The 26,175-nt window shown below is 40.5% G+C and overlaps 1 protein-coding gene, 1 long non-coding RNA gene and 1 other non-coding gene across 3 annotated transcripts in view; 1 reads left to right on the top strand and 2 right to left on the bottom strand.

The window, feature by feature from the left end:
• Nucleotides 1–93: 93 nt before the first annotated feature.
• LOC133984681 (uncharacterized) lies at nucleotides 94–2,439 on the bottom strand. Its single transcript, XR_009925427.1, has 4 exons — nucleotides 2,358–2,439; nucleotides 1,236–1,414; nucleotides 808–885; nucleotides 94–384 (listed from the first exon to the last, which is right to left on the bottom strand). It is a non-coding gene; the product is annotated as an uncharacterized LOC133984681 (long non-coding RNA).
• Nucleotides 633–765, bottom strand: LOC133985532 (small nucleolar RNA SNORA31). Its single transcript, XR_009925478.1, has one exon. It is a non-coding gene; the product is annotated as a small nucleolar RNA SNORA31 (small nucleolar RNA).
• Nucleotides 2,440–4,454: 2,015 nt separating the features above from the next.
• The window catches only part of LOC133984686 (protein TANC1-like), a 36,964-nt gene continuing 15,243 nt past the window's right edge, over nucleotides 4,455–26,175 (top strand). The window contains exons 1-11 of the mRNA XM_062424141.1: nucleotides 4,455–4,536; nucleotides 5,972–6,172; nucleotides 7,799–7,891; nucleotides 9,441–9,571; nucleotides 11,627–11,894; nucleotides 12,658–12,939; nucleotides 18,594–18,710; nucleotides 18,875–19,165; nucleotides 20,141–20,229; nucleotides 24,683–24,914; nucleotides 25,773–25,939. Of these exons, the coding sequence (XP_062280125.1) occupies nucleotides 4,455–4,536; nucleotides 5,972–6,172; nucleotides 7,799–7,891; nucleotides 9,441–9,571; nucleotides 11,627–11,894; nucleotides 12,658–12,939; nucleotides 18,594–18,710; nucleotides 18,875–19,165; nucleotides 20,141–20,229; nucleotides 24,683–24,914; nucleotides 25,773–25,939 (1,953 nt within the window). The remainder of the gene's footprint in view (nucleotides 4,537–5,971; nucleotides 6,173–7,798; nucleotides 7,892–9,440; nucleotides 9,572–11,626; nucleotides 11,895–12,657; nucleotides 12,940–18,593; nucleotides 18,711–18,874; nucleotides 19,166–20,140; nucleotides 20,230–24,682; nucleotides 24,915–25,772; nucleotides 25,940–26,175) is intronic.

Raw genomic sequence — 26,175 nt, forward strand, 5'->3', positions numbered from 1 at the left:
CAAATAGTGAACATTCCCAGCAGGAAATATTCAAGGCCCCAGCACAGTATTTGTTTCAAGTTTATGGTTTGTTTATTGTAACCGTCACACAACCATGCAGTAATGTGAGTTAAACATTATGCAACAGGACCAAACTTTCAAATATCCCCTTCCAATAAATACACAGAACACTTCTTAAATATACATATTTATTTTTTCAAAAACACAGGATGTCAGTTTAATGCAGTGCATGCACATTTATTATGCTTGGAATGGACATAGTGTATAAAAGGCTGCTGGCAGATGAAAAACTGTCTAATGGGGAAAATAAATAAAAATAGGCATTTGAGGAAAATATTAATTCCACCGGACCAATCTCCCTCAGATGTTTCTCGTGGTCATTACCTACAAAAAAATGAAATAACAATTAAGAAAGCAGCTACACAGCACACACTTTTTTTAAAAAGCAAAACATAAATCATCCTGCAACAAGTAGCTGTACTTCCAGATAAAGAAAACACTCAGTAAATGGCATAGCTTTTATAAATCTGCCTGCTAAACATTAGACATTGAACTAATGACAGCAAAAACGGAACTTTCACACTACAAACATTCACCTGCATATTTGATGTGGGACTATGCCAAACTAACTTAAATGTATTCCTCAATTCAATCTGTACTGCCATGGACTGCAGCAGTCAGAAAGCACAAGGAAAATTCAGTTTAGCATCTCTGTGCAAACCAAGAAGCCAATGATGTCTGCTTCAGGTCTATCAGTGGATGCAAATCGAGGTCTATCACCAACTAAACATTATAATGATCCCTCACCTGTTTAGTGTCCCCTCCAGACCAAGCTTGGCTGACTGGAACAGCTGCTGTGAAATCTTCAGTCTGTTCACATCAGGACTGGAAAAGGGTGAAAAACATGATATTTAACAATTTAAGTATCCAGAGCGAATAGATTTGGTGTATAGAGGCAAGAACAACTTTCAGTTTACATTTTAATTAGGATCTCCAGATTCATATTTGAGCAATTGTTTCCATTTATCATCCCCTCTTCAATCCGAGACACCATTAAAAAGGTGTGCAGAAAGCGCGGGGATATTTAATATTGCATCTGAAATTTATAAAACCCAGGACACCTCACAACAGAGAGCCCAGGCTGTCAAAGATGCGGCATGTGACCAAATGGTTTGATCATTACAGTAGTTTGATGTAAGCATATACGACTCCAGAGTTAACATATCCTTACATACTTTTCAAGACAGGCTGCAGATACGGTCTTGTTGGTGCTTCTTTCTCAGACCCATTTTCTCAAGTCATGCTGTGAACAGACTGGTGTTACATCTTCACTTTGGTGTTATGCTCATGCACAAACACAGCCATCATCCTCCATCTGGCTTGTGTAGATGTCCATCAAACAGCATGTGGACAGCTAGAGTAACACAGTACAACAGAAAGATTAGCCACTGGTGCAAATTATTGAAAGTTGAATTAGCAAATGTTACTTTAATTCTTATTTATTAGCCATCTCTGCTACATTAACACACAAGACCTTAAAACAATCAGGTAAACCATCTAACATGATATACAGTGACAACAAGGCTCACAGATGTCTCAATGAACCCCCTGAAGTCATGAGGTAATCACTGACTAATGCTTAATAGTTTTTGGACAGGAATATATCAAGCTTTGAATGCACACACTTTACTCAAGCTCAATCTCCACTTCTCCCTGGTCTAATAAACCCTGCAGATCCCCTAATAAAGCTTTTTATCTTTTATCATCATGTACCCTATATAAAACAGCAGTCTGGTATTTTTAATTGTTGCGACTCTTACTTAATGGGGATTAAAGTAGCTAGCATATCCCATCCAGGTTTAGCATTTTGCTTGATAGTCGTACTGTAGGCAGTTTTTTATGGATAAAACCTGAACACTTAAGGTTTAACAATAATGGTTTGCTGATTATTATTGTGGTGTACTTGGTTTTAGTCCGTCAGATTGTTGTTGTAACCTTTATTCAGCACATATATAAGTTAAATTAGCTGTAAAACTCAAGTTAGCATTAGCTAGAGAAAGCACATGGTCGCAACGAGGCATAACCGGGTTTTTTTCCTAGAATGGCGAAGTCATGACCAGCCCTACACGTGACCCACGTAAGAAACCAGTTCTAACCAATCGAAGGCAGAGTAGGGTGGGTCATGACTTTGCCATCCTAGGAGAAAAAAAGGGCTTCTGGAGTCATGTTAAATTTCAACTAGCCGATAAAGAGTATATTCCCCTGGACTAAGAACCTTTATATTAATCCTCCCAACATTACATTCTTAATTCATACTTATTTATCGTATTTAACAGCCCTAGATGTAAAAAACTTACAAGGAGTCATGTTGGTGAAGAAGACGGTCAAGACCAGGAGGCTCCTTCAGTTTCCAGTGAGAGAGCACGGTGAAAGGACCGGAGAGACTCAAGCTTCCAGGTTAAATAGGTTTCCACTCTTGGCTCATTCTCGCCCCCTTGAGGACGAAGAGAGGAGACTTTTGTTTTACACTGTCGTCCTTTGGGGGGGGGGGTTTTCTTCGTTTTTTTCCTTTATTTTTTACACAGGCAAACAGAGGACATACAAGAGGAACATGCAGATAAAATAATTACAATAGAAATAAAGGAAAATAAATAACTAGGCCTAAATAAATAAAAAGTAAATGTATAAGTGACAGAGATCTTCAATTCATACATTTTGAAAAGATTTTGATAACATTATTATTTTTTAGACAGTGTAGAGCAGTGGTCTCCAACCCTGCTCCTGGAGAGCTACTGCCCTGCATGTTTTAGGTATCTCCTCACTCTAACACACCTGATTCTAATAATCAACTCGTTATCAAGCCCTTTGACGAGCCTCAGCTGCTTGATAACGAGTTAGAGTGAGGAGACACCTAAAACATGCAGGGCAGTAGCTCTCCAGGAGCAGGGTTGGAGACCACTGGTGTAAAGACTCAAGCTAATATTTTATTTTAATTAAAAAATAAATTATGTGGTTGTTTTTAACATTTTGGATTTGTGGATATGACATTTTCTTAACGATTAAAAAGGTTTATAATGCTACAAATATGTATATTTTGATACACAAAACAGGAAATAATACTTTTTTTGTCAATACAAATCTTATGTGAACAACAAACCTTCTCCACACTGTCGTTCTCTGGTGTTCACAGCTGGAGTTGAAATTTACAAAATTGCGACTTGTTTCTTTATAATGTAAGTTAGCTCATTTTCTCGTATGGTTTCCGTGCCAAAATGATCGGATATTTTTTTCTATGCAAACTTTTTCCCCCTAAAGTCTCATTTTCTTTTATCAAAAGAAAAGTCTTTCTGAGATGGAAAATGAATTGACTTTGTAGTTTTAGTATCTGAGTAGCTATAGACTCTCTTTTTCAGTCAGTTTGATGCAGGAATATTAAATAGGCTGTAATCCATTTTAGCCAACTTTATGCACATGTATATATCTCAAATTTTCTGCACATTGCACATACATTTTTTATCTGTATAAGGGTATATTCTATATGTATATCTCAGGAACGTTTACATGTATATAATATCAGGAACTTCTGCATATTGCACATTTATTTACACAAAGAATCCAGTTTAATGTAGTATTTTATTTTATCCTATTTTGTCTAATTTATTGTTGATTCTTTCTTTTTCTTTTTTCTTTTTTAGTACATTTTCACCCTTAACCTGCTACTTTTTTTTAACTGTATCTCTGTGTCAATTTGAATTTCTCCCAAGGGGAATCAATAAAGATACATCTTATCTTATCTTATCTTATGGAGGGCTAAAGTTGAGGGATCGATATAGTTTCATTGGGATATGTGCAATAACTCCATGATATAGTCTATTGATGTTATTTGTATTGTGGCGGCGGTATCGTGGCAGTAGCAGAGTGATACAAAAAAAATGGAAACTAAAATTAAAAAAATAGCGCACACTGTGGGTTAAAAGTACAGATCTTAATAAAACATTCGTTTCAAATTTGGAGCATAAGGCAAACACGCGTGTGCACGACAAGCGCGCCTCCGACTCTGCTCCCATCAGTCAGTGAGCTGTCAGAGGAGGTGCAGCACTTCTTAATTGGACTGCGCGAGTGTAAACTGTGACCGACCAGCTTCCTGCGGATTTATATGAAGACATGAAGACATCGAAAAAGAAGACTTAAGAACAGGTAAGATTTTAGAATGACAACGTTTAAGGATAACATTTTTTAAGTGTGACCACCAGTATTGTGTGGCCACTAGTGATGTACTTATTATGGTCTGGATATACTCTAATTATCCTGCTGCTGGTTCTCCAGCAGTGCAATTAAAAACTAACAGGGTGGGTAATGATGCTTAAAACAATGCTGAGTTTCTAATTCAAATGAACATTTTCTTATAGTTTTCCACAGATAGTAAACAGTGAAGCAACAGCCCCAGCTGCAGTATGTTCAGAGCTGTGTTTGGAAACAAGAGAGATGAAGGAGGAGGAGGAAAACGAGGAGATAAAAAGAACCAGAGACACTCAGGTAAGCACAAACACCCCGAACTACCTGTGCAACAAAACTGTGGCACCTCAACTCAAAAGCAAAGCCAGTATTGCACCTTTGGGCTTGTATCTTGGTCTTGCCTTCATTACATTCCTCAATAGTTGGGATCATGATGATGAAATGTATTTTTTCTGACACTGTAATCACAAATAATAGGAACTCTGGGAATGTATCTTACACTGTACACACAAGCACTTGCATTTTTGATGGAACATTTTCAGGTTCTCTTCTCTTGGGTGATTTAAGTAGAGCCAATTCAATTAGCCTAATTCATGAGTGTGTTCCGTCCTTCATGCAGTGTCCCGATGCTTGCATTTAAAGTGTGTCAAGTTAGATTGGGTTAGGAAAACATCCTGACCTACTAAAAAAAACATACTGAATTTCACTAGAATTTGTGAATGGGATACAACTAAATGAATCTGTGCACTTGCTAGAAATGGTTTGCATCTACTGTAAACAAGCTAAATGGTTTGTTGGCTGGTCAGTTGAAAGTAAACAGAAACCTGTGCCAAAAATGTGAACATTATGCTGTTGAAGTGAAGCTAAGGTGTTTTTAAAGCTGCATTTTCACAGGGTGAAGTTGTCAACTTGCTGCAGTACAGAGGGGAAGGCAGAGATAGGTAACATAAGTAGAGCTCAGTATTAGAGCAACCATGTTGCTCATTAATAATTGATCATATGCTGCTCTGGGTAGCAAGAACAGAGAGGAAGATAGAGAACTGTGTCAGTCTCATTAAAATGATATAGTATGTTTACAGTACATTGAAATGGCTCTGATCATTCACAGAGAGATATCACTCCTTCTCAAAGGCTGATCATAGAAGGTTTTAATGGTCCTTTTTAAGAGTTATGCGAGGCCATATCAGGCAAATTTGTAATATTAGGTAGTACAGTTCTGTTTCCTTGTTTTGCTTAACCCAAGCAAACACATATGTAAAGAGAGAATAAATGAATGACTAAATGTTTACTACAGGTAAAACTACTACAATCTGGTATTATCAAAATAATTGACAGTAACGTCTCTACTCAGCTGGATTGGAGAAATCTAATGCACAGTGTTTATTTAAAAGCACAGGATCATTTTGAATGGCTGCAAAATATTTGAAATATTGAATTGAAATATAATAAGTCTAGCCTCTTTATTAAGCATGATCCCATTCCTTTAAATAGATGTTCTGGAATTGCCAACTTTCCATTACATCATTCAGCAATATGCCTCCAAGACAAGATATGTTCGCTCTGTTGCAGCCCTTATGTGAGGCATATTCAATACTGCTCCCTTTGCGATATGATAAAGCTAATATACAGCCACAGTACTGTATAGTCGTTTAAACCGTACTGGAGCTTTCTCATTGTGCTGCTTTAACATTTACACCTGCCCTTCTCCATCCCTCTACCTGTCTTCTCCATGTAGGTGTTGAGGCATACACTCACAGCACTTTGCAGAGCAGTAGCAGCAGGCGGGCCGCAAATCCCCAGGGCCATGATGGTTACAAAGAAAGATCAGCAAAACTGAAGAGACTGACCAAGGGTGTGTCCATTTCTTTACCGTCCTCGCCTATTCTCCCTCGCCAGGCTGACATTGGTCCCTCCCACTCCTGCATCAAGTTCCCAGGTGGGTTGATTTAAAGTAATAATAATAATATAAACAAAACATGTTCTCAGGATTCACAAATGAGTATGACAAGAAGCTGTGCATCAGGGAATAAAACAATTCTTTCATGGTTTTACCTTGATTAGCAGAGAGCTTCTGTGCATTCAGCTGTTCCATACATGTGACAGCAATACAAGAGCATACAGACTGTGCCCCCAGGGCCCAAAACATGTGACAGATTGTCAGAGTAAATTATAGAACAAGATAACTGAAGGCAAGGAACCCCAATTAGGTAGGTCAATTTTGAGATATTGCATTATTTTGGATAGTACACACCATATTTTCTGAAAGAAACTTTGGTTTGATCAATCCAACGTTACTTTGGTTCTGACTGAGAACCATTGTCCCATGACATTTTCTCTTTTCTTTCTCTTGTTTCATGTTGATCTCTGCCATCCACTTTTGAAAAAACTAAAAATGACAAAAACAGTCTTATAAAACTAACATAGCTGTTTTATATTCAGTATAAATGTATCTTATTTAATTTTATAGCATCTCTTATATACAATATGCTTCGTGAATGTCTCATAATTAAATAAAAATCAAATGTTTTGGACAAACTCCTTTATATATTACTTTTATGTCATTCATTAGGTTAAAACAAAATGTTCATCCTGTTTTAAGAAGTATTGTAACTACCAAACACATACACTTTGTGCAAGTTTAAAGAAATATGTATTAATTTAAAATGCAATCATAAAAAAAACCCGTTTTGTGACAGTTTTAATAATGATGTAAACTATAATTATTGATTAAAAAGAAAACCTGGTGTGTCTGACCTTAAAATATACACTAGGTGGCAGTGTGCTGTAGCAAGTTCAGCCATTGAGAAAAAGGAGCTATTTCATGCAGCAGTGCCTTGTTTTTCCCCAGCACACTAAATGAACATGACAAGGAAAATTACAGCAAGTAAAAAATATATACTGGCATGGCTTTTGTGTGTTGTGTGTTATCCATGCAAAATCGAATATGAAACTGTGTGGTAGACTGATCAGAGTAAGCCACACATCTACATACATGATTCAAACACTGAGTAACCTCGAGTGTAAAAATCCGATAATTTCTGTGTTCACAAACATCTCATCCTTGTGAATGATCATCAGTCCTAAATAATCTGTGCTTTCAAGAACCCTCAGATGTTGTTGCATAAATTGAGACACACCCACACACTTCAATATGAGTGCACCGCTGTCCCTGTCATCACACACATACACACACACACACACACACACACACACACACACACACACACACACACAAACATACATTAGCAGTGTTAATATATTATAGATAAACACCCACGGTACAGTGAATATTGTACTGTTTGCATGGCTTGCACTCTGTACATACTGTTTTATACTCCTGGGACACAATTCAAATTCTGCACCGCAGAACTCATCTGGAGAGGCTTAATCCCCCCCAACCCCCCCCCCCCCCCCCCCCTCTCTCTCTCTCTCTCTCTCTCTCTCTCTCTCCCTCTCTTACTTTCTTTCATATCCCTCCCTATCTCCACCCTCAATCCCTCCCTCCTTCCCACCCTGCTAGCTCTCCCTCCCTCTCCCGTCTCCCTCTATGCTGTGGCCGAAGGACGGGTAAGGAAGCTGGAGTATGTGGATGGCTCTTCCGATGCGAGAGAACCTCTTGTCTTTGCCTCGTGCCGTGGCAAGACAGATCACAGAGGTGAGAACAGGAGCGTGTGGGTGTGTGTTTAGCATCATGTCTGTTTTCCAGGTATTGATCAGGGAAGTTGAATGGGGATGAATGGGGTAGAGATGATAGAAGGAAGGTTATGAAAGTCAGTGTGTGTCTTACATCTAAAAACAGCTTTGTGTTAAGTTTTCCTTCTCAGGTGTATATAGAGAGAATGGGGTCTGTTGATTCATCAGTGTATTTTTTGGAGTGAATTTGTTTTATTACAGTTTCATCTGAGTCTTTCCCCTCACTTCTCTGCATGTTTATTATACAATTATGGTTAGATTAAGAAAATAAATGTATAAATGCCACATCTCTGTCAGTTTTCTTTGTGTTTTTGACCAGAAGGCTACCCTAGGGCTAAACAGATTTTATGAGGCATCTTCCATCCCGGTTGCCAGGCACCTCTCTGCTTCCCGTTTCCAATGGCAACTGCTAGGTGGTTTGATGAATAGTACTGGACATTCAGTGTGTCCTCATATTACTCCAGATTGGATCTCAGTGCTGTGCTGACTAAATGCAAAGTTTTCTCTCCTCCCCCTCTTTGAAATATACATCCAAACTCTCTATGCAAGTCTTCAGGAGAATTTCAACATGTTAAGTGAAAAGTGTTTGAAAAAGGCTGTAATTGTGGTGCCTTATGAAATACAAATGGCCAGGTTTGCCTCTCAAAATTGACCCTGATCCTCTCAAGGCTAGGCGTGTGTTTGGAACACAATGGGGTTGAATGTAAGAGCAATGTAATGCTGTACCTTTTCAAAAGGAGAGAGTTAGTCAGTGCGAACCAATGAGAGAGAAACAGTGGAGAGAAATATTCAACGAAATGAATGTGATGTCTAAATGCAAAGATGTTTGTGAGGAGGAGTGAGCTGTTCCTGTAATCCGTGATGTCCTGTCATCCTGTTTATATGCCTACTCAATATGCATGTTACTCAGCTGATAACAATACATAGATGAGGCGTGAGAACTGAGGAATGTATTGCTCAGCTGTTTAAGGCACAGTCATGAAAAGTGAGAAGTGTTAAAGCCTCTTCTCTGCAGAGGTGTGCGTGGACCTAAGAGGAGCTGGGGTTGGAGGTCAAAGCATCAGGGAGCCTTAAACAGTGATAAATGAATGCAGCACATGGCCTGTGTCAGCCAATCTCTCCAGGAGTAACAGCGGGGACAGAGCCAAGGCACTCCTTCTTTCTGCTCCAGAGTCGACACGGAGCTCATTGAAATTCACAACCCATCTCCTAACCGAGAGCACCTGGCAGGCGTGTGCATAGGCAAACTCACAACCTCACACAACCTCTTTCTGTTGCTTCAACCAAGGACTGGAAAGCCACTGTCTGTGCATCCATAATCAGGACAGCTGGGGCTGTGCTGACCTGTGGGTGCCTACATTTCTCGCAGTCCACTAGCGATGCTGCTTGGTGGGAGCTTCACGAGCGAGCCGAGCTGAAATGAAAGCATCAGTTAGATGGTGGATTCATCTGGCTTGCCATGTTTCTATTTGTCTCTTAATCCATGTGTTCTGAATGTGTGTGTGTTCCAGACCTCCACGTGGAGCCCCAACCGGGCTCCTCCCTTTCTACCCAGGAACTGATGACCAGACTATGTTTCTTATTGGGAGAAGCAACACCCAGCACTGCTAGCTCTCCTATGGAGGACAGGAGGGAAAAGAAGGTAGGGCAGCATATTGATTTACTGGCCGTTTGGATGATCAAACAATCATTTTTTCATATCACCCAAAGGATCTTTGTTTCTTTTTCTTCTTTAATCATTTAAACACGACTCACTGAAGACTAATTGATTTAATATTAAATTTAACTGTTTGTTGAATACTATATGTGATCTGGCCACTGTAACCCCCCCCCCCCCCCCCCCCCCCCCCCCAGAACAACTGATCAATATAAATCTCAGAACATCATTAATTATGCTGCTATCCTTCTTCATGGCCCCATTTCTATAATCAGTGACATGTTAGTTAAACCCCTCTGTATGATAGTTCTTATGTCTCTCCATCTCTATGCCTTTGCATTGCTCAGCCTTGGCCCATTTTCTCAGCCTCATTCCACCACCTGAGCTCTAGATACAGTCAGTTTCACAGAGATAGCAAGGCTCATATGAGGAATGTGGGTTGTCCTGGCTAAGATAGATGAGGCTCTGGTATAAAGGGAATAACAGTGAGCTGTTTCAACTCTGCTGCCTTGTCTCCCGACAGTCTCTGCTTTGCAGAAATGTTGCATCAGTAATGAAGAGACCTGAAATGCACGTGACCAAACTATCAGGATAAGGAACATGAAATAATGTTTTCTTCGTAGAAAACATTTATATTTATTAACAAATATGTCTGATGATGTTTTGAAAAGACTTTGATCTCTTCTGCACACATCTCATGGATCTTTTACTGCAAGCTTTCACAGGAAGAGTCACATTAATAATACATTCTAATAAATACATACGTCAGAAAGTAATGAATACTTTTAAACACCTGTAGGGAGGATAAATACTTTTCACAAAACAAATAAAATTTGTGAAAAATAGGTATTACTATTCTTGGAAGAATATAATGGGATACAAAACAATAGAAACAGGAACTACAGCCTATAAAGTGAACATTTAGTTAAAACACCTCTCGGACACAGTCTCAACTAAAGTATAACATTATGAGCTTAACAAAAGCTGGATTATATATAGGGCTATTATTCTAGATTGCAATATCCAGAATTGTGCAAATGTAACCCTATAAATATATTTTCTTTACTCTTTACTAGATTTCTTAAAAGGCTCCTTCAATCAAACAATAGATGATATCTCACTGTTTGTTTGTTTGTTTGTTTTTTGTTGTTGTTGTTGTTGTTGTTGTTTTTTTGGTTGGGGGCTGCTGCTACCACCATGTTGACTTACTGTGTTTAAAAACTCCTTTTAATTCCTTGCTTCATAGTAGCTTTACTTACACCAGGTTGCCAGCAGTGCTGCTGTCCAAACACACACACAGTACTAATTTCAAAAAGCAACTGGGGCAAGACCTTTCAACTCAGTAAAACTGCAATGGGACCTGCCTCCATCTGCAGTGTTAGATTTCCCATTCCTGACTTATTTTTCTGTATTAGATATGCTATTTTAACTAGCATTCAAGTAATCACATGCTGTGTTTGCTGAATTTTCTTTACTTAAAGTATGCCTGTGAAAAATATTCACATTTAATTTCCTCTTCACGAAGTCAGCCCTGTGTGGAACAGCAGTGTGTGTGTGTGTGTGTGTGTGTGTGTGTGTGTGTGTGTGTGTGTGTGTGTGTGTGTGTGTGTGTGTGTGTGTGTGTGTGTGTGTGTGTGTGTGTGTGTGTGTGTGTGTGTGTGTGTGTGTGTGTGTGTGTGTACAGTGGCGTTTACAGTTAATTGTAAATGTCTACAGCAAGTGATTTGGTTTTGAAAACAGCCAACTGTCATCATTAAAAACTTGGAAAATGACAGCCAGGATGAAAATAACTGGAATTATCCTTTCATTTCCCATCTGTGTGCACACTCAAATATGCTCAGTCACAGTCACACAAAACTGTGTGCATGAAGGCGAACACTGTCACACAGAATGGTGTGCTGTTGAAAACGGAGGCAACTTACACTGTTAATTTCTCTTATTTTGCCTTGCACATAGGTTATAGTCCCTCCCTCTGTCTTAACTTGATGCCACTTCATCCTCTTTGGTCATTTATCTATATCTGTCTGCTTTTTTTCCCAGTGTGATACCTCCGCTCAAGGAGGGAGTCCCAGCTCCACTCTGACCTGCAGCACTGCCTCTCCATGTTCAGAGAGCCCCTCTTCCACCCTGAGCCCCAGTGTTGGAGACCAACCGTTGCCCCATCCTTTACCCCTGCCTTCAACCCATTGTGGCTCCAGTACCAGCCCCAGTGGGACCCTCTCCAACCCTGTCATCACTGGGAGCAGCCCTGGGCCTCCTTCTCAAAGCCCCACCTCCACCCTGGATAGCAAGGATAGTGGAATCATAGGTGAGAGCCACTGCTGTGTATGTGTTAGAAGTCCTGGCCGGCTTTTCAAATGTTTCATCCACAGAGAATAAGGTTTTGTTAGATTTAGATTGTCTTTATACTAGGTGAAGCATGTCTAATATAAAAGCCAAGCCATGCATCACCAGAATAGAAAAATGGGAGCTAAAAAAACAATCAACGGTCGGCCTAGTTAACTTTATATGGAAGCACTTACCAAATCAGAAATCCTAAATATGTGTCCTAAAGTGTCACACCTTCCTAGATGGATATAGTAAGTTAGATGCAGCATCACTTAGTTTAAAGTCCTTGTCAAATGTGTACCCCTACCCCAAAGCTAGTTTCTCTACGTCGCCTGTGCCACTTCAGCCTCAAGGCTTCAGCTCCCTCCTGTCAAAACTGGGACACTGCTGTCTTTGTTGCTTATGGGTCTGATTCTCCTAAAATAGGCCAAGTTTTTCTCTCTAAATATAGTTTGTATTTATAGTTAAATAAAAAAAGGGCAAAGGGCTCATCAAGTACAATAAAACCCTTTGATTGATACGTTTTGATTGTACAACTAATAAAGCAATTGGTGTATTTTATTGTTGATTGAGTGAATGCTGTTTTAGGTGGTCTAACTTTAATTCCCATGGAGGGCTATACTCAGTTTTGGGTCTGGAAAATACAATCAACAGAAAATTGCAACCGTCCTCAGATTTGATTCAGTTTGATTCTTGTTTTTATGGCAGTCCAACCTAATCCACATTTCCTCTGTGCGGCTCAGCAACCATCACAAGTTCTTCTGAGAATGAGGAGCGCAGCATTTCAAGTGCGGATCTGACCAAGGATGAAGGCCCGGGGGTCAATGCTGGTGTAATGGGCCATACAGGCGAGGACAGCCATCCTGGGGCCACCAGGGACAATCTGACAGCCCAACCAGATAAGACCTTACCTAGAACTGACATCATGGAGGCCAGGACTCCGCCCCCACCGAAGAGACCCCTCCCACAGCATCACATACACTGCACCTCCTCCCTCATGATGCCCCGTCCAAATTCTGTGGCAGGTATGTATTCATCTGTTACTCTGTGATTAAAGGGATAGTTCAACATTTTGGAAAATACAATTATTCACTTTCTTGCAGTGAGTCAGAGGAGAAGATTGATACCACTCACATATATGTGCATTTAATATAAAACTGAAAACAGCAGCTGTTTAGCTTAGCTCAGCATAAAGGCACAGGGGGAAACACCTAGCCTGGCTTTGTCCAAAGGTAATAAATCAGCCTACCAGCACCTTTAAAGCTCTTTGACACATTACATCTCATTTGTTTAATCCACACAAAAAATGAGGTTTAAAAATGACAGTCTTGTCATTGTGAAGTTGCCAGGCAACCAGCAGAGACTCCAGGAGGTCACTTCTCCCAGCGAAGAAATAGTCTCACACATAACCCCCTGTAAAAACACAATCTGTCATGTTTACACTACATAGTTTAGAGGTGTTGGCAGGTGGATTTTGGTAATTTTTGTGAGAGAGCTAAGCTAAATGACTGCTGGCTTCATCATCTAACTCTCTAACTCAAGAAAGCAAGTAGGCATATTTCCCAAAATGTCAAACTATTTCTTAAAAAATTGGGTTTAAGGAGAAGAAGATACCAAATATGGGGATGTGTCATCTGTACACTTGTATAATGAGATGCTGAAGCTACATTTGATAGTCAATCATGTATGTTAATTATAGTATGAATGTGACAGCTGTGACCATGGTGAAAAACTGACAGATCAGTAATTATTTAATTAATGATAAATTGGTCAAATTATTTTCCAAATATTCTTCTGATCCAGGGCGAGCATAATTTGTAAGAACTCTGTGATGCAGAACTAAACTTCACTGCACCATGTTGGTGCTCTACTTACCACGAGGCTGGATACAACACAGTGAGCAGTACCAGTTAAATGTCCTGGGAGGCCTCCAGTTGTCATAAAAATACCCCCTTCCTCTCTAGTCACGATCTTTGCTGGTGCACAAGGCTCTTTTTCCTTCCCTTAGATGTCAGTTCATTTGTGGTGGGAGCAAAAGAAGAGATTCCCTAAAGAGTGGATTCACAGTAACGCCTGCCAGTTTCTTCTGTCAGATGGTGCTTTCATTTAGGCAGCCTTGATGGAACTCAGAATAAGGATAAAGCGAGCCACAAAGTACTGTAGCCACCAGAATTTACTCCACATTTATGAGAAATGAGAACATACAGTAGAGTAACGGCGTACATTTACATAATGATATACATTAGGAGACAAGAGATAAAAGGAAACATGAATTATTCCCATGTGAAAAATTGAGTTGTTGTAGCAGTGATGTTGTCAGGCTATAAACAACTTTTATAATAAATGAAGGTTTTCTAATCATATGCTGCTGTCCTTTAAATTTTAACGAACACTGTCTCAGAGAGTATATGATGTATAAAGAAAAAGTGGTTTATACATTAGATTGAGTGATGCAAAACAGAAACACTAATAGCAGCAGAACATCAGGAGAAAATAAACACAGAATATGTTGACTACAATCCGAGCATATTCCAATTATACTAATATATATTTATAATTGTAGATGTGCTGGTTTAATTTCTCATTTACTCACTGAACAACTAAAAGCTTGAATAGTTGGAGGCTCCATCACCTTCAGTGACCACGTGTAGCTACTGTGCATGTTCCATACTTTCTCTTTTAATTTGCAATCCTAATAATCAAATCTCTCCGTGGTCTGGTTCTACATGCAAGTGTAGAAATCAAAATGAAAATCTTATGATTTTCTACAGATGTTGGTCCCCTGAGTTTGGACAGAGCTGTGCAAAAAAACTTTACAGTAAATACACTGACTCATCTTCCTGAAACAATGTACAGGGAAGGACCTGAAATTGTGAGAGCTGATTAGTATTGGAGAATTTAAGTAAAGGAATGGTAAAACAATATACTCTTGGTTAATGTGGTTGCTCGTAATTTTTTGCTTAGTTTTTAAAAAATGTACAGTACTTGCTTATGTATATTAACTGGATTTTGTCCATAATCTTGTATTACTTATTAACTAAATATTGTGTTCAGTCGTTTGTAGTGTTTGACAGTCATATTTGTCTGTTTATGTTGTTTGTATTTACTGTTGTAACAACGTTAATGCTGCTCTAAAGGGTTTAATCTCAATCAGTCGTTATCCCTGTTTAAATAAAGGGAGAGAAAGAATCAGATGAGTAGTAGAGGGATCATTTGGTCCTTGAAGTTTACTGATAGAAAAGCAGGTTTTCACAAATATAAGAATACAAAAGGTAGCTGAAAACAGTTTTCTGAGTTACCTGCTTCATCACCCGCCTAGTGGACTGAGACTGGGGCTGTTTTGGCAGGAAGCAGTGTATAGTATTGCCGTCCAAAGTTGCACTTTAGGTGCATCAGCTACAGATGCATACTCTAGTGTCGTTCACAATTTCAGAATATCTTCCTGATATTCAAAGTCCACAAGGGGTCAAATATGGTGTCCTAGTCTTTATTGTGTGACAGGTCAGTGCCACTGGCCTACAAGGGCACTGAAGCGTCTCCTTTCTGGTAATGAGGACAATGCAGGAGGCTTTCTGCTGTGGATGCACCATCTGCAAAATTCAAGTTTAGGTTGAAAAGGTTCTGGAGAATCTGTGCTGTATGGGTTGCTTGTGATTTAGAGCGATACGGGGCTGATGTTATCAGGGATGCAGGGGGCAGGGCCTGAAGCTGCATTGACCTTTAGAGCGATGAAGGACCAGCGGGGCTTCTAGGGTAATCAGTCACACTGTCATCAGCGGGGGGAAAGAAAGGTAGGCAGTGTTAGTGTGGGATAGGTGGCGGTGGTGGGGACCAGATCTGTCCTAGAATCCCTGTGTCAAACCGGCTTAACACAACTCTTTGACTTTATCCTCAGTCCACTCAGGCATTTGGCCTGGTTGTCTTTAGCCAGCCATCTTTCTCATCTCACTCCACACCTCCTTCACACTGTTTTGCTGCAGACTGTTCTCCAACCTCTCACTGTGGATGTTCTTTCAATCTTCAACTCTCCATCTCAGCTCTCACTTGACAATTAATTTCCTCCATGTTCCTCATCTTAAAAGCCTGCGTCTTCTACCTGTTGAAAGGGATTTCATGTTTGTAGTTGTCCAGGGTTTATTATTTGCTCTTTGCTGATTTATTTTCTTTTATCAGTACAGTAATTGCATTCTCACACTGTAATTGATTTGTCTTGCATAAGAGAGCCCCTCATTATCCACGGAGTACTCCACAGACCAGGTCCCATGTGCTCTCAACAGCCCTGTGAATTGTAATATATCCTCAGTAGCGTACAACCACACTCTCACACTCTACTAAAGTGTTGAACGGGTGGTGGAACTGTGCATGCCCTTTGTATTAGTAAAATCCAAGTTCCTTGTTTCTTTTTACATGTTCTTAATTTAGATAAAGGAAAACAAGGTCTAGTATCACACTATTAAGTAATCGAAGAATTGCAGCATGCGTAATGTCAGACCAGAGAGCACACAATTAAGTTTCATGTTGAGCGTTGAGTGACTTAGTGATTTATCATGATGAAGGATGCTTAAGAACGTTGCTGGCCAGCATCTTCAGACTGCAACCGTAATTGCTGCTTTAGAGCTTTAAGACTATAACAGCTCAGAGATGTACTGCAGCTTGTCCAGATGCACAGAGATTACCAATGAATGCATTTAACATATACTATACATTATTAAAGTAATGTGAGGCCATCAGCTGTCCTGAGGATGCAGTTTCTGGTCCACTGTATGTTTGATTGGTCTATGTACAGTATTTTCAGGCCTTTTTTTTATCCCACTCCAAACAGATTAGGGACAACAGTAATGCCAGATTTACAGATTTTGCACAGGATTTTTTTTTAAATATCATAGCAATGAATGGATGACATGGGCCAGTCTGTGACTTGTCACAAACTCAACAACAATAGTTTCTGTTCATGTCATTTGATATGCTGCTTGGCTCTTTTTTGATAGCTATACCATATATATTGGGTTTTTAATACTAGTGCTTTTCACCATTTCTCAGCACAGTGAGATGTATCATAATAGCTAACAGGAAATCTAAATATTTTGGAAATCTGTGTCCGAGAAGTCCGAATGAGCACAGTAACCTCCGATGCAGTGCATGTGCAGTGCATGTAATCAGGTTAGCTGGATCTCTGCCACATTTGGATTCATAAACCACTCAGATTAGATTCCTCTTCATTAATAGAGAGACAGGGAACTACTGTACCAACAGCAGACACAGACAAACCAGAGCAAAGGCTCCTAACCTTTTCTTCTGTCAACTGCTCCAAAGAAAGAGAAACAAGAATTTAGTTTTACTCCACAAGCTCCATCTGAGCAGGTTTAGTTTAAAACTAAATTACATTAAATAGATGCATTCTGACATCTGAGTTGGTTTCCAATATTTGAATCAGCCCAATTTTTGTTGCATTTTCTAACCATCTCTGTTCTGTTTTCCCCAGTGACTCCTGGTAAATATTAAATAAAGGCAGATACTGCCAAAATAACAAATAAATAATAGTAATAATAACCAAATAAAAAGGTCACAAGGTGTAAGTGCACATAATCATGATATGTGCAATCCTGGCTATTAAATAGCCCGGCAACAAATGCTGCTCTACTAGAAATGTTCAGTTTTGAGCTCCTGCATCCAATACTGTTACACTTCAGGTGTTGTGTGTTGAATGTAAGGACTGTTTATTAGACTGCTGGTTGTTGTGATCTTCTACCGAACTGAATATCCAGAAATATGTTTTTAATAATTTGTCTCCAACATTTTTTGTCAAGAAAATATTACAAATATTTACAAACTACAGACCCAAGACTAACAATGAAGTTAGCCTCTCTGACACAGTGTGAACAACATTTACAAATTGTAAGGTTTTACAAAGTGAAATGATTTCTTACAGAACTGTTATATCAGATTGCTTTACATTTCAGAGGCCTTTATATTTTCCTAGTTTCTCTATGTCTTGCTGCATAATGATGTGCTATAATTAATAATGAAAACAGACTATTATTAACTGTAAAAGACCGACTTCATGAATCGATGGTCTACAGTAAGCATATTTCCTTATTATTCACTGCCTGGACTTAAAACTCAACTAAATGTCTTTAGCATTGCAGAAAGAAAGCCTGGCTGACCTGTAAACTCTGTGGTGTGTGTGGGTGGATGGATAGGCGAATGTGGGAGAAACAACTCTTTCTTTTTGTAGCTCTTCTGTACTACATGTTCTTCATTTTATTTATATTGGCTTGTATGTGTCTTGTTTAATTAAATTAAAATGATGTGATCCAGTTATTGAGAGCAGACACATTTTTGCATTACAACTGGTGATGTGTTTCCACTGAGTAACACAAATTCTTGTGTAAAACAGTATGAAAAATGTGGCAATTTCAAAGTGTCTTTAGATTGAGATCACAGGACATGTAATGCTGTTTTCTTTCCTTTTTCCTTTCTCTTCCCTTTCCTCTCTCAAGGTCATTGAGCATTTATCAGTGAGAGCAAAAACTGTTTATGTCTCACGTCTCCATGGATACAATAGTTGACTCCAGCAATGAGTTTGACACTTGTGTGGTATGCATGTGTATCTTTGCACATTTCCTGCATCTCTCTCTCTCACACTCTCAATCCGTTCCCACCCGCTCTCTCTTTACAGCAACCAGCTCCACTAGACTGGAGGATTTGAATTATCTGGACAACCAAAGGGCTGCTGGACACAGGAGCTCCGTCCGCAAACACAACACAGCTGGACGCACAAATGATGACTCCAAAGGTATTTTGTGGCTTAACCTCAGGGTGAAACCGGTGTGTAAATATAGCTTGGTGCAGGAACATCTGTAGACCTGTGTGGAACACAGTCAGACGCACAAGCAGATACCCAATGTCACTGTTATTCATCTCGATATAGTATTAACTCTTTTCTCTCTCTCTGTTTAGGGAGATTGGTTCCATTCAAACAAAGTGACATCATGCTAAAGCCGCTGCTGTTTGAAGTCCCCGGCATCACCGCAGAAACACCCTTTGTGGGCCGGGACTGGCTCTTCACACGTCTGGACGAGGTCTTGAGAAAGACAAGCAGCTGTGAAGGACGAGGTGCTGTCATTGTCGGTAATGCAGGATCTGGCAAGACTGCTATCATCTGGCGGCTGGTGACGCTCAGCTGTCATGGTATGCGCACTCTACAGGGAGGGCCCAGCATCCCTCACAGCCCCAGCTCCTCCCCTGAATGTAAGACTCAAATTTTTATCCGCAGCAGTGTAGTTTGTTTTTGTGTGTATCTCAAAACATTAGCGTAATAAAGTGCACATAGTTGTGTGCTATAGTTGGAGTTCTCTAGTGTGCTCCAGTCACGTCAGATTCCTGCAAGATATTGGGAGAAATATCACTTTTTGGGAAGTGGTTGGTAACTGGGTCACGCACTTTTCTTTCAAGTTCTCCCCTGAGGTTTCTCTACTGATTGCAGTTGTGTAAGGGGACTGAGGTTGTTGTGTTTTTTTTTCTTTTCATGAGTGGCACTGCAACTGTTCTTTTGTCTAGAAAAAAATATTCTCATGCAACCAGCTATTGCACATTACAGTTAAAATACAAGTGTGCTTTGGCATGCTGGTGATTAAGGTTTTTGAAGAAAATGTGACACACCTGGAATTATAAAAATAACAACAACCACAAATGCAGATTTAGATATTATCTTCTATCTAATGTCTATGTCTTTTTCTGCACTGCAAAAAGGAAATACTGTTTGGACTGTAGAATAAAGGCAAAGCAGCACATAAAACTGTCAACCTGACATTGTTCTAAAGTAGAGAAAAAATACAGTGCCATTAATTTTTCAGCACCACTGCATTAATTATTAATATCTGCAGTATATGTTGTCATTTTGTTTTAAATCTTTACAGCAACTATACTGTAGCATGAAGCGTGGAGGAATGAAAGCTGATCATTCTGCACTCTTTGAAACAAACACTTTTTCCGTCATCTACTGTGGGTTTGCTCAATGTAATATTTTGCAGTCTTGCTTAAAGAGGCACTAATTAACTGGAGCAGTTATATTGCGTTTCTTCATTGAGTTCACTCCTGGCATCCCTGTGCTTACACCAGAGACTTCATTTAACGAGTATAAATGGCAGCTTTGTGTTTGTTGCTGTTGCTTTGCGCTCTGTTCAGGTGGGGATAGGCAGGGAAAAGCAGCTTCCAAACAGCCAGCCGATTCCCAAACCAACCAGAGTGCTGTTGCAGGAACAAGCGATGGTGCAGCACAGAGGAAGGAGGCTGTCAGATGCCTAGCTGCCAAGGTACCTCAACACATATGTTTGCATTTTAATACTTGTGAGGACCCTCAATTACATAATTTGTTCTCTAGGCCCTAACTCTTACCTTAAAGCACCAGTTCAACATTTTTGGAAACATGCTTATTCACTTTCTTGCAGAGAGGTGGAAGAGAAGATTGATACAACTTTAATGTCTGTATACTAAATATGAAGCTGGACATGGTTATCTTAGCTTAGCATATAATCTGGCTACTAGCACCTCTGTAGCTCACTAATATCTTTACATCTCTCTTTTTAAACAATCCATATAAAAACTGAAGTGTAAAAACTTTCTTGGCCTGGTGCAGTTGCAGGGCAATCAGTGTAGACTTAAGGAAATTACTGCTACTGCTGCTGTCATTTGTATAGTTTGGTTTTTGTACAGGGTACACAAACGAGATATAATGGTTTAATCAGTGAGCTGTAGAGGTGACCTTGCTAAGCTAAGAAAACCAGCAGCTGGCTCAGGCCTTATGTTTATTGGACAGATAAAGAGTGGTATTGATTTTCTCATCTAACGCTCCATGGTGAATAATTTCTTAAACCATCATAAATAAATGTTTTACCCCATCCCTTACTCTAAACTTGCCTACATATAAACACACAATGCACGCCTGTACAGTTACAGCCTGTTATTTATCCTGTTGCTGAGGAGGCTGCTGACTCACCAGCAATTATTACAGACAAAAGGAAGAAATGAAATGTACATTAAAGTAATATCCCTTGATTTAGCTTCTTTTAATGGCTGTTTTGATAGCCCTGTTGTGTTTGCTCACTTTTCTCTCCACATTTGTAAATATGGTAATATGATACAGCATCATTAACAGTACTGTAGAGGAACTGTGACTGTTTCATAAAAGACCGAAGAGGGACCAGTTTAACGAGATAAATGCACGTCATTGTTTCCTTTTTAAAGTGCCATGGGGTCACACATTGCTGACACAAGACTTTAGTGTCAGAGTGTTCCCCTCCCTTTTTGAGCCCATTTAGAACATGCTGCTGATTGCATCACGAAGATGACATGGAAGTTTCTAAATTTACTAACTTGGCCTCAATAGGAGTTTCCATGGGAACTAGTCAGACTACTTGTGATAGAGGATGTTCACTCATCATTGATAACGTTTCATGTGAGGTCTTAGCTTGCACATCATAAAGCCACCAGTGAAGATTGTCAAGATTATTTTTTCATGCCAAAATTGACCAATGTTTTTCTGTCGTCAAATGACCACCATTCATCTTCCAGCAAGATAGTTTCCATTTATCTCAATGCTAACCTTTATTTTTGTTCAGTTTGGCTACTGTATTGCAAAAATCACTCTCATTATATGTTTAATTTCTGAATAAACCAATTTCACTGAGGGAATTAGAGATAGTCTGCAGTAAGATGTGATGAATGAATCTGAATGAAGCTCTTGCTGTTGAGAAACAAGGTTATGATTCAGCTAATTCTTTGATTTCTGCAAATATAATTCCTGTGTTTATGTCTTGGTTTTATTAGGGCCCGAGCGGCGACTGCAAGTCGCCTGGCGAAAGCCCTATTGAAATTGTAATGTTTATTATTATTATTATTATTATTATTATTATTATTATTATTATTATTCCGACATTTCCAGAATGGCGGAATAGCGCCCCCTACAAAGTCCAAAAATGCCCATAGGGAATTTTGCTAATTTTGTCCTATGCTCACAAAATTCGGTACACATATGTATTATACCCACATATGCAAAAAAGCCTCTTGACCTCATGACCTCAACCCAACAGGAAGTCGGCCATTTTGGTTTGGATTTTTCCCGCCTAAAATTAACTCCTCCCACAGCGTTCACCCGATAAAGTTCAATTTGGTACGCAACATCTCCAGACCTAGCTGAGCTTAAGTTGTGCTCTGCGCATCCGTAGGTCAAAGGGCGTGTCTGCCAGGGCTCAACTAACTTTGGCGTGCTCGCCATGTACATACGAGTGGCTTTCACGCCCACATACTTCATCCAATCAGCTTCAAACTTGCTGGACAGGATGATGGCTCCGCCCTGAACGTCCCGATATATTAACTTCCCACGTAACTCATAGCGCCCCCCGGTGGTAACAGGAAGTGAACTAAGATTCATTAAAATTACATACTTTGCCCCATCAACTTCATTCAGAACCAGTTGGTGAAGCTACATTATGAAGACTGTGAAGCTACGAGTAATGGCGTCCTTGTGGCGATGCGGCGACCATCAATTCCTCGCCATGAAAATACGTTTGGCTTTTTGATGGCTATATTGAACTCGTATCATCATGAAAATTGGTACACAGGTCCAGGGTGCCGACCTCAAAGTCTCCATTCGCTCATAGGCGATCTCACTCGTGTCGCCCCCTAGTGGAAACAGGAAGTGCCATATTTTACATCATCATTGTGCGATTTCCACAAAACTTCACATGTGTAATCACTGTCCCACCCTGAACGCAACCGCTTGTGTTTTGTTACACTCTACTGCCCCCTGGTGGATGAACCATCAACCTCTCATAACTCCTTCATGCTTTGTCCAATTCACTCCAAACTTCACATGACTGATGAGTGGCCGCCCTGAACACACCAGACCACACTAGACCATATGTGTAACTACCTGTGACTGCCCCCTACTGGATGAACGAAACATTGCATCTTTGGCCTCCTTCCAGGTTTTTTCTCACTTTCTGCTTCACGCCACAGCCCCGCCATGCCTCAGGCCCCGCGGTGGCATGGGTGAGCGAGGGCCCGCCATCGCCGCTTGCGGCTTTAATTAGGGCCCGAGCGGCGACTGCAAGTCGCCTGGCGAAAGCCCTATTGAAATTGTAATGTTTATTATTATTATTATTATTATTATTATTATTATTAGGGCCCGAGCGGCAACTGCAAGTCGCCTGGCGAAAGCCCTATTGAAATTGTAATGTTTATTATTATTATTATTATTATTATTATTCTTCCGACATTTCGTGCCCCAATTTCGCCCCTTTCCCAAATGCGAAAATGCTTATACTTTTGCACGGACGTCCGGCCTCATCCGAAATTCGATATTTTTGGTTGGTCGCACATGGTCGACGCAGAATGGCGGAATAGCGCCCCCTACAAAGTCCAAAAATGCCCATAGGGAATTTTGCTAACTTTGTCCTATGCTCACAAAATTCGGTACACATATGTATTATACCCACATATGCAAAAAAGCCTCTTGACCTCATGACCTCAACCCAACAGGAAGTCGGCCATTTTGGTTTTGATTTTTCCCGCCTAAAATTAACTCCTCCCACAGCGTTCGCCCGATCAAGTTCAAATTAGGTACGCAACATCTCCAGACCTAGCTGAGCTTAAGTTGTGCTCTGCGCATCCGTAGGTCAAAGGGCGTGTCTGCCAGGGCTCAACTAACTTTGGCGTGCTCGCCATGTACATACGAGTGGCTCTCACGCCCACATACTTCATCCAATCAGCTTCAAACTTGCTGGACATGATGATGGCTCCGTCCTGAACGTCCCGATATATTAACTTCCCACGTAACTCATAGCGCCCCCCGGTGGTAACAGGAAGTGAACTTAAATTCATGAAAAATACATAGTTGACCCCATCAACTTCATTCCACTTCTAAAACATGCAGAACCAGTTGGTGAAGCTACATTATGAACACTGTGAAGCTACGAGTAATGGCGGCCCTGTGGGGGCGTGGCTACCATCAATTCCTCGCCATGAAAATACGTTTGGCTTTTTGATGGCTTTATTGAACACGTATCATCATGAAAATTGATACACAGGTCCAGGGTGGAGACCTTTTCCATCTGATAGGGGTGTCGCTCATGTCGCCCCCTAGTGGAAACAGGAAGTGCCATTTTTTGCATCAACATTGTCCGATTTCCACGAAACATCACATGTGTGATGAGGGACTGACCCTGAACACACCTGCATGCATCCCATTACTGCCCCCTGGTGGATGAACCATCAACTGCTCATAACTCCCTCATGCTTTGTCCCATTTCCACAAAACTTCACATGTGTGATGAGGGACTGACCCTGAACACACCTGCACGCATCCCATTACTGCCCCCTGGTGGATGAACCATCAAATGCTCATAACTCCCTCTTGCTTTGTCCGATTCACTCCAAACTTCACATGAGTGATGAGGGGCCGCCCTGAACACACCAGACCACACCAGACCATATGTGTAACTACCTGTGACTGCCCCCTACTGGATGAACGAAACATTGCATTTTTGGCCTCCTTCCAGGTTTTTTCTCACTTTCTGCTTCACGCCACAGCCCCGCCATGCCTCAGGCCCCGCGGTGGCATGGGTGAGCGAGGGCCCGCCATCGCCGCTTGCGGCTTTAATTTTTATTGTTGCCCTTATTGTTTTTTTTATGCCATAATATGAGTAAGATATGAGATTGTTATTCTCCACTTTGATGTTGTTCTCACCTTCTTCTTTCTCTTGTCAGGTGGTAGCCTACCATTTCTGCCAGGCTGACAACACATACACTTGTCTGGTACCTGAGTTTGTTCATAGTGTCGCCGCCCTGCTGGCCAGAGCACCACAGCTAGGTCCATACAGGGAGCTGCTGGTACAAGAGCCTCAACTACAGAACACACTCAGCCTGCGATCCTGTGTACAAGACCCCATTGCTGCCTTCCGAAAAGGTGTCCTAGAGCCCATAGCTAGTCTGCGCAAAGGTAATGAAGTCTCCACACGCACGCACACACACAAATACACACTTCAAGACAAATGTGATATTCAAGTTTAAAGACCTTTTTATAATTTAAAATACTATCAGTTTTAAGGAGGAAAAATGTCTGCTCCCCTTACCCTGCAATTAGGGAGCCTGCTTCCATCTCCTGTATGAAATAGCCCTTTAATGACTCCTTATGGGCCCACAGATTATTTTCCATGGTTAAGGTCAATGATTGGAAACACTGTAGAGTGTGAAACAGATGTTGGGTCATTTACATGATGAGTGTTATTTTTGCCCTAGTGAATCAGCATCCCTCTGGATTTCAAGGTCACATAATACTCTGGAGAGGCTGTGAATGTTATGGGCAAATTAGTCCGCTCAGTCCCTCATGATACAGTCAGTCAGCTAGATTGATGTGTTATTATGACCAAGCCCTCCACAGTCGGAGCAAAGGAGTGTTTTGGCTACTCTATCTCTATTAAGCAGGTTAGGAAAAAAATGGAGAGCCCTTGTGTCTGAGTGTATGAGTCCTCACAGGCTTGCAGGGATGCACTGACAGCTTAGATGATGTGAAACATGATGGATATGTCCTGTTTCAAGCTAATAAACAACAATGGCCTCTGGTCCCTTTCAGTAGAATATAATCAATATCACCATTTTGTGCTCTTCTCAACACATCCTCAGCCGAAAAACAAAGATGCAGCCATTTTCAGCCAGGATAATGCTAGGATACAGCTATCATACCATCTTACTTTGTTTCCCTTTTTTATCTGCTCTTAGGTAGAGTAATGTGATATATCTGGTCTTTTAATGCACTTGAACCTCTCTTGTCTCTATCTCTTCTTATATGTGTATGTAGAGCGGAGGCTACCGGAAGAAGACTACATTATATTGGTTGACAGTCTCAATGAAGCAGAGTTCCACAAACCAGACTACGGTGACACCATTGCCACCTTCATCACAAAGATTATCTCCAAATTCCCTCTCTGGCTCAAGCTGGTGGTCACAGTCAGGACAGGCCTGGTGGTGAGTGAGATTTTCTACATTACAGAATTAGACACTTATCTCAGAGGGTCTTACTTATCTCTATTTCTAAGTTTGTTTTATCGGACCAGGTTTTGAGACATCCGTTGACATTCAGTGTCAGCATGCCAACATACTAACATGTTGATATTTAGCAGGTAGTGTGTACCATGGTTTGTCTGAGTTTAGCATGTTAACATTCATTAGTAACAAAAAAAGGTGAGTGTCAGTAGTTTTGT

This window comes from Scomber scombrus, chromosome 1, assembly GCF_963691925.1.
Source record: "Scomber scombrus chromosome 1, fScoSco1.1, whole genome shotgun sequence".
NCBI classification, from domain to species: Eukaryota; Metazoa; Chordata; class Actinopteri; order Scombriformes; family Scombridae; genus Scomber; species Scomber scombrus.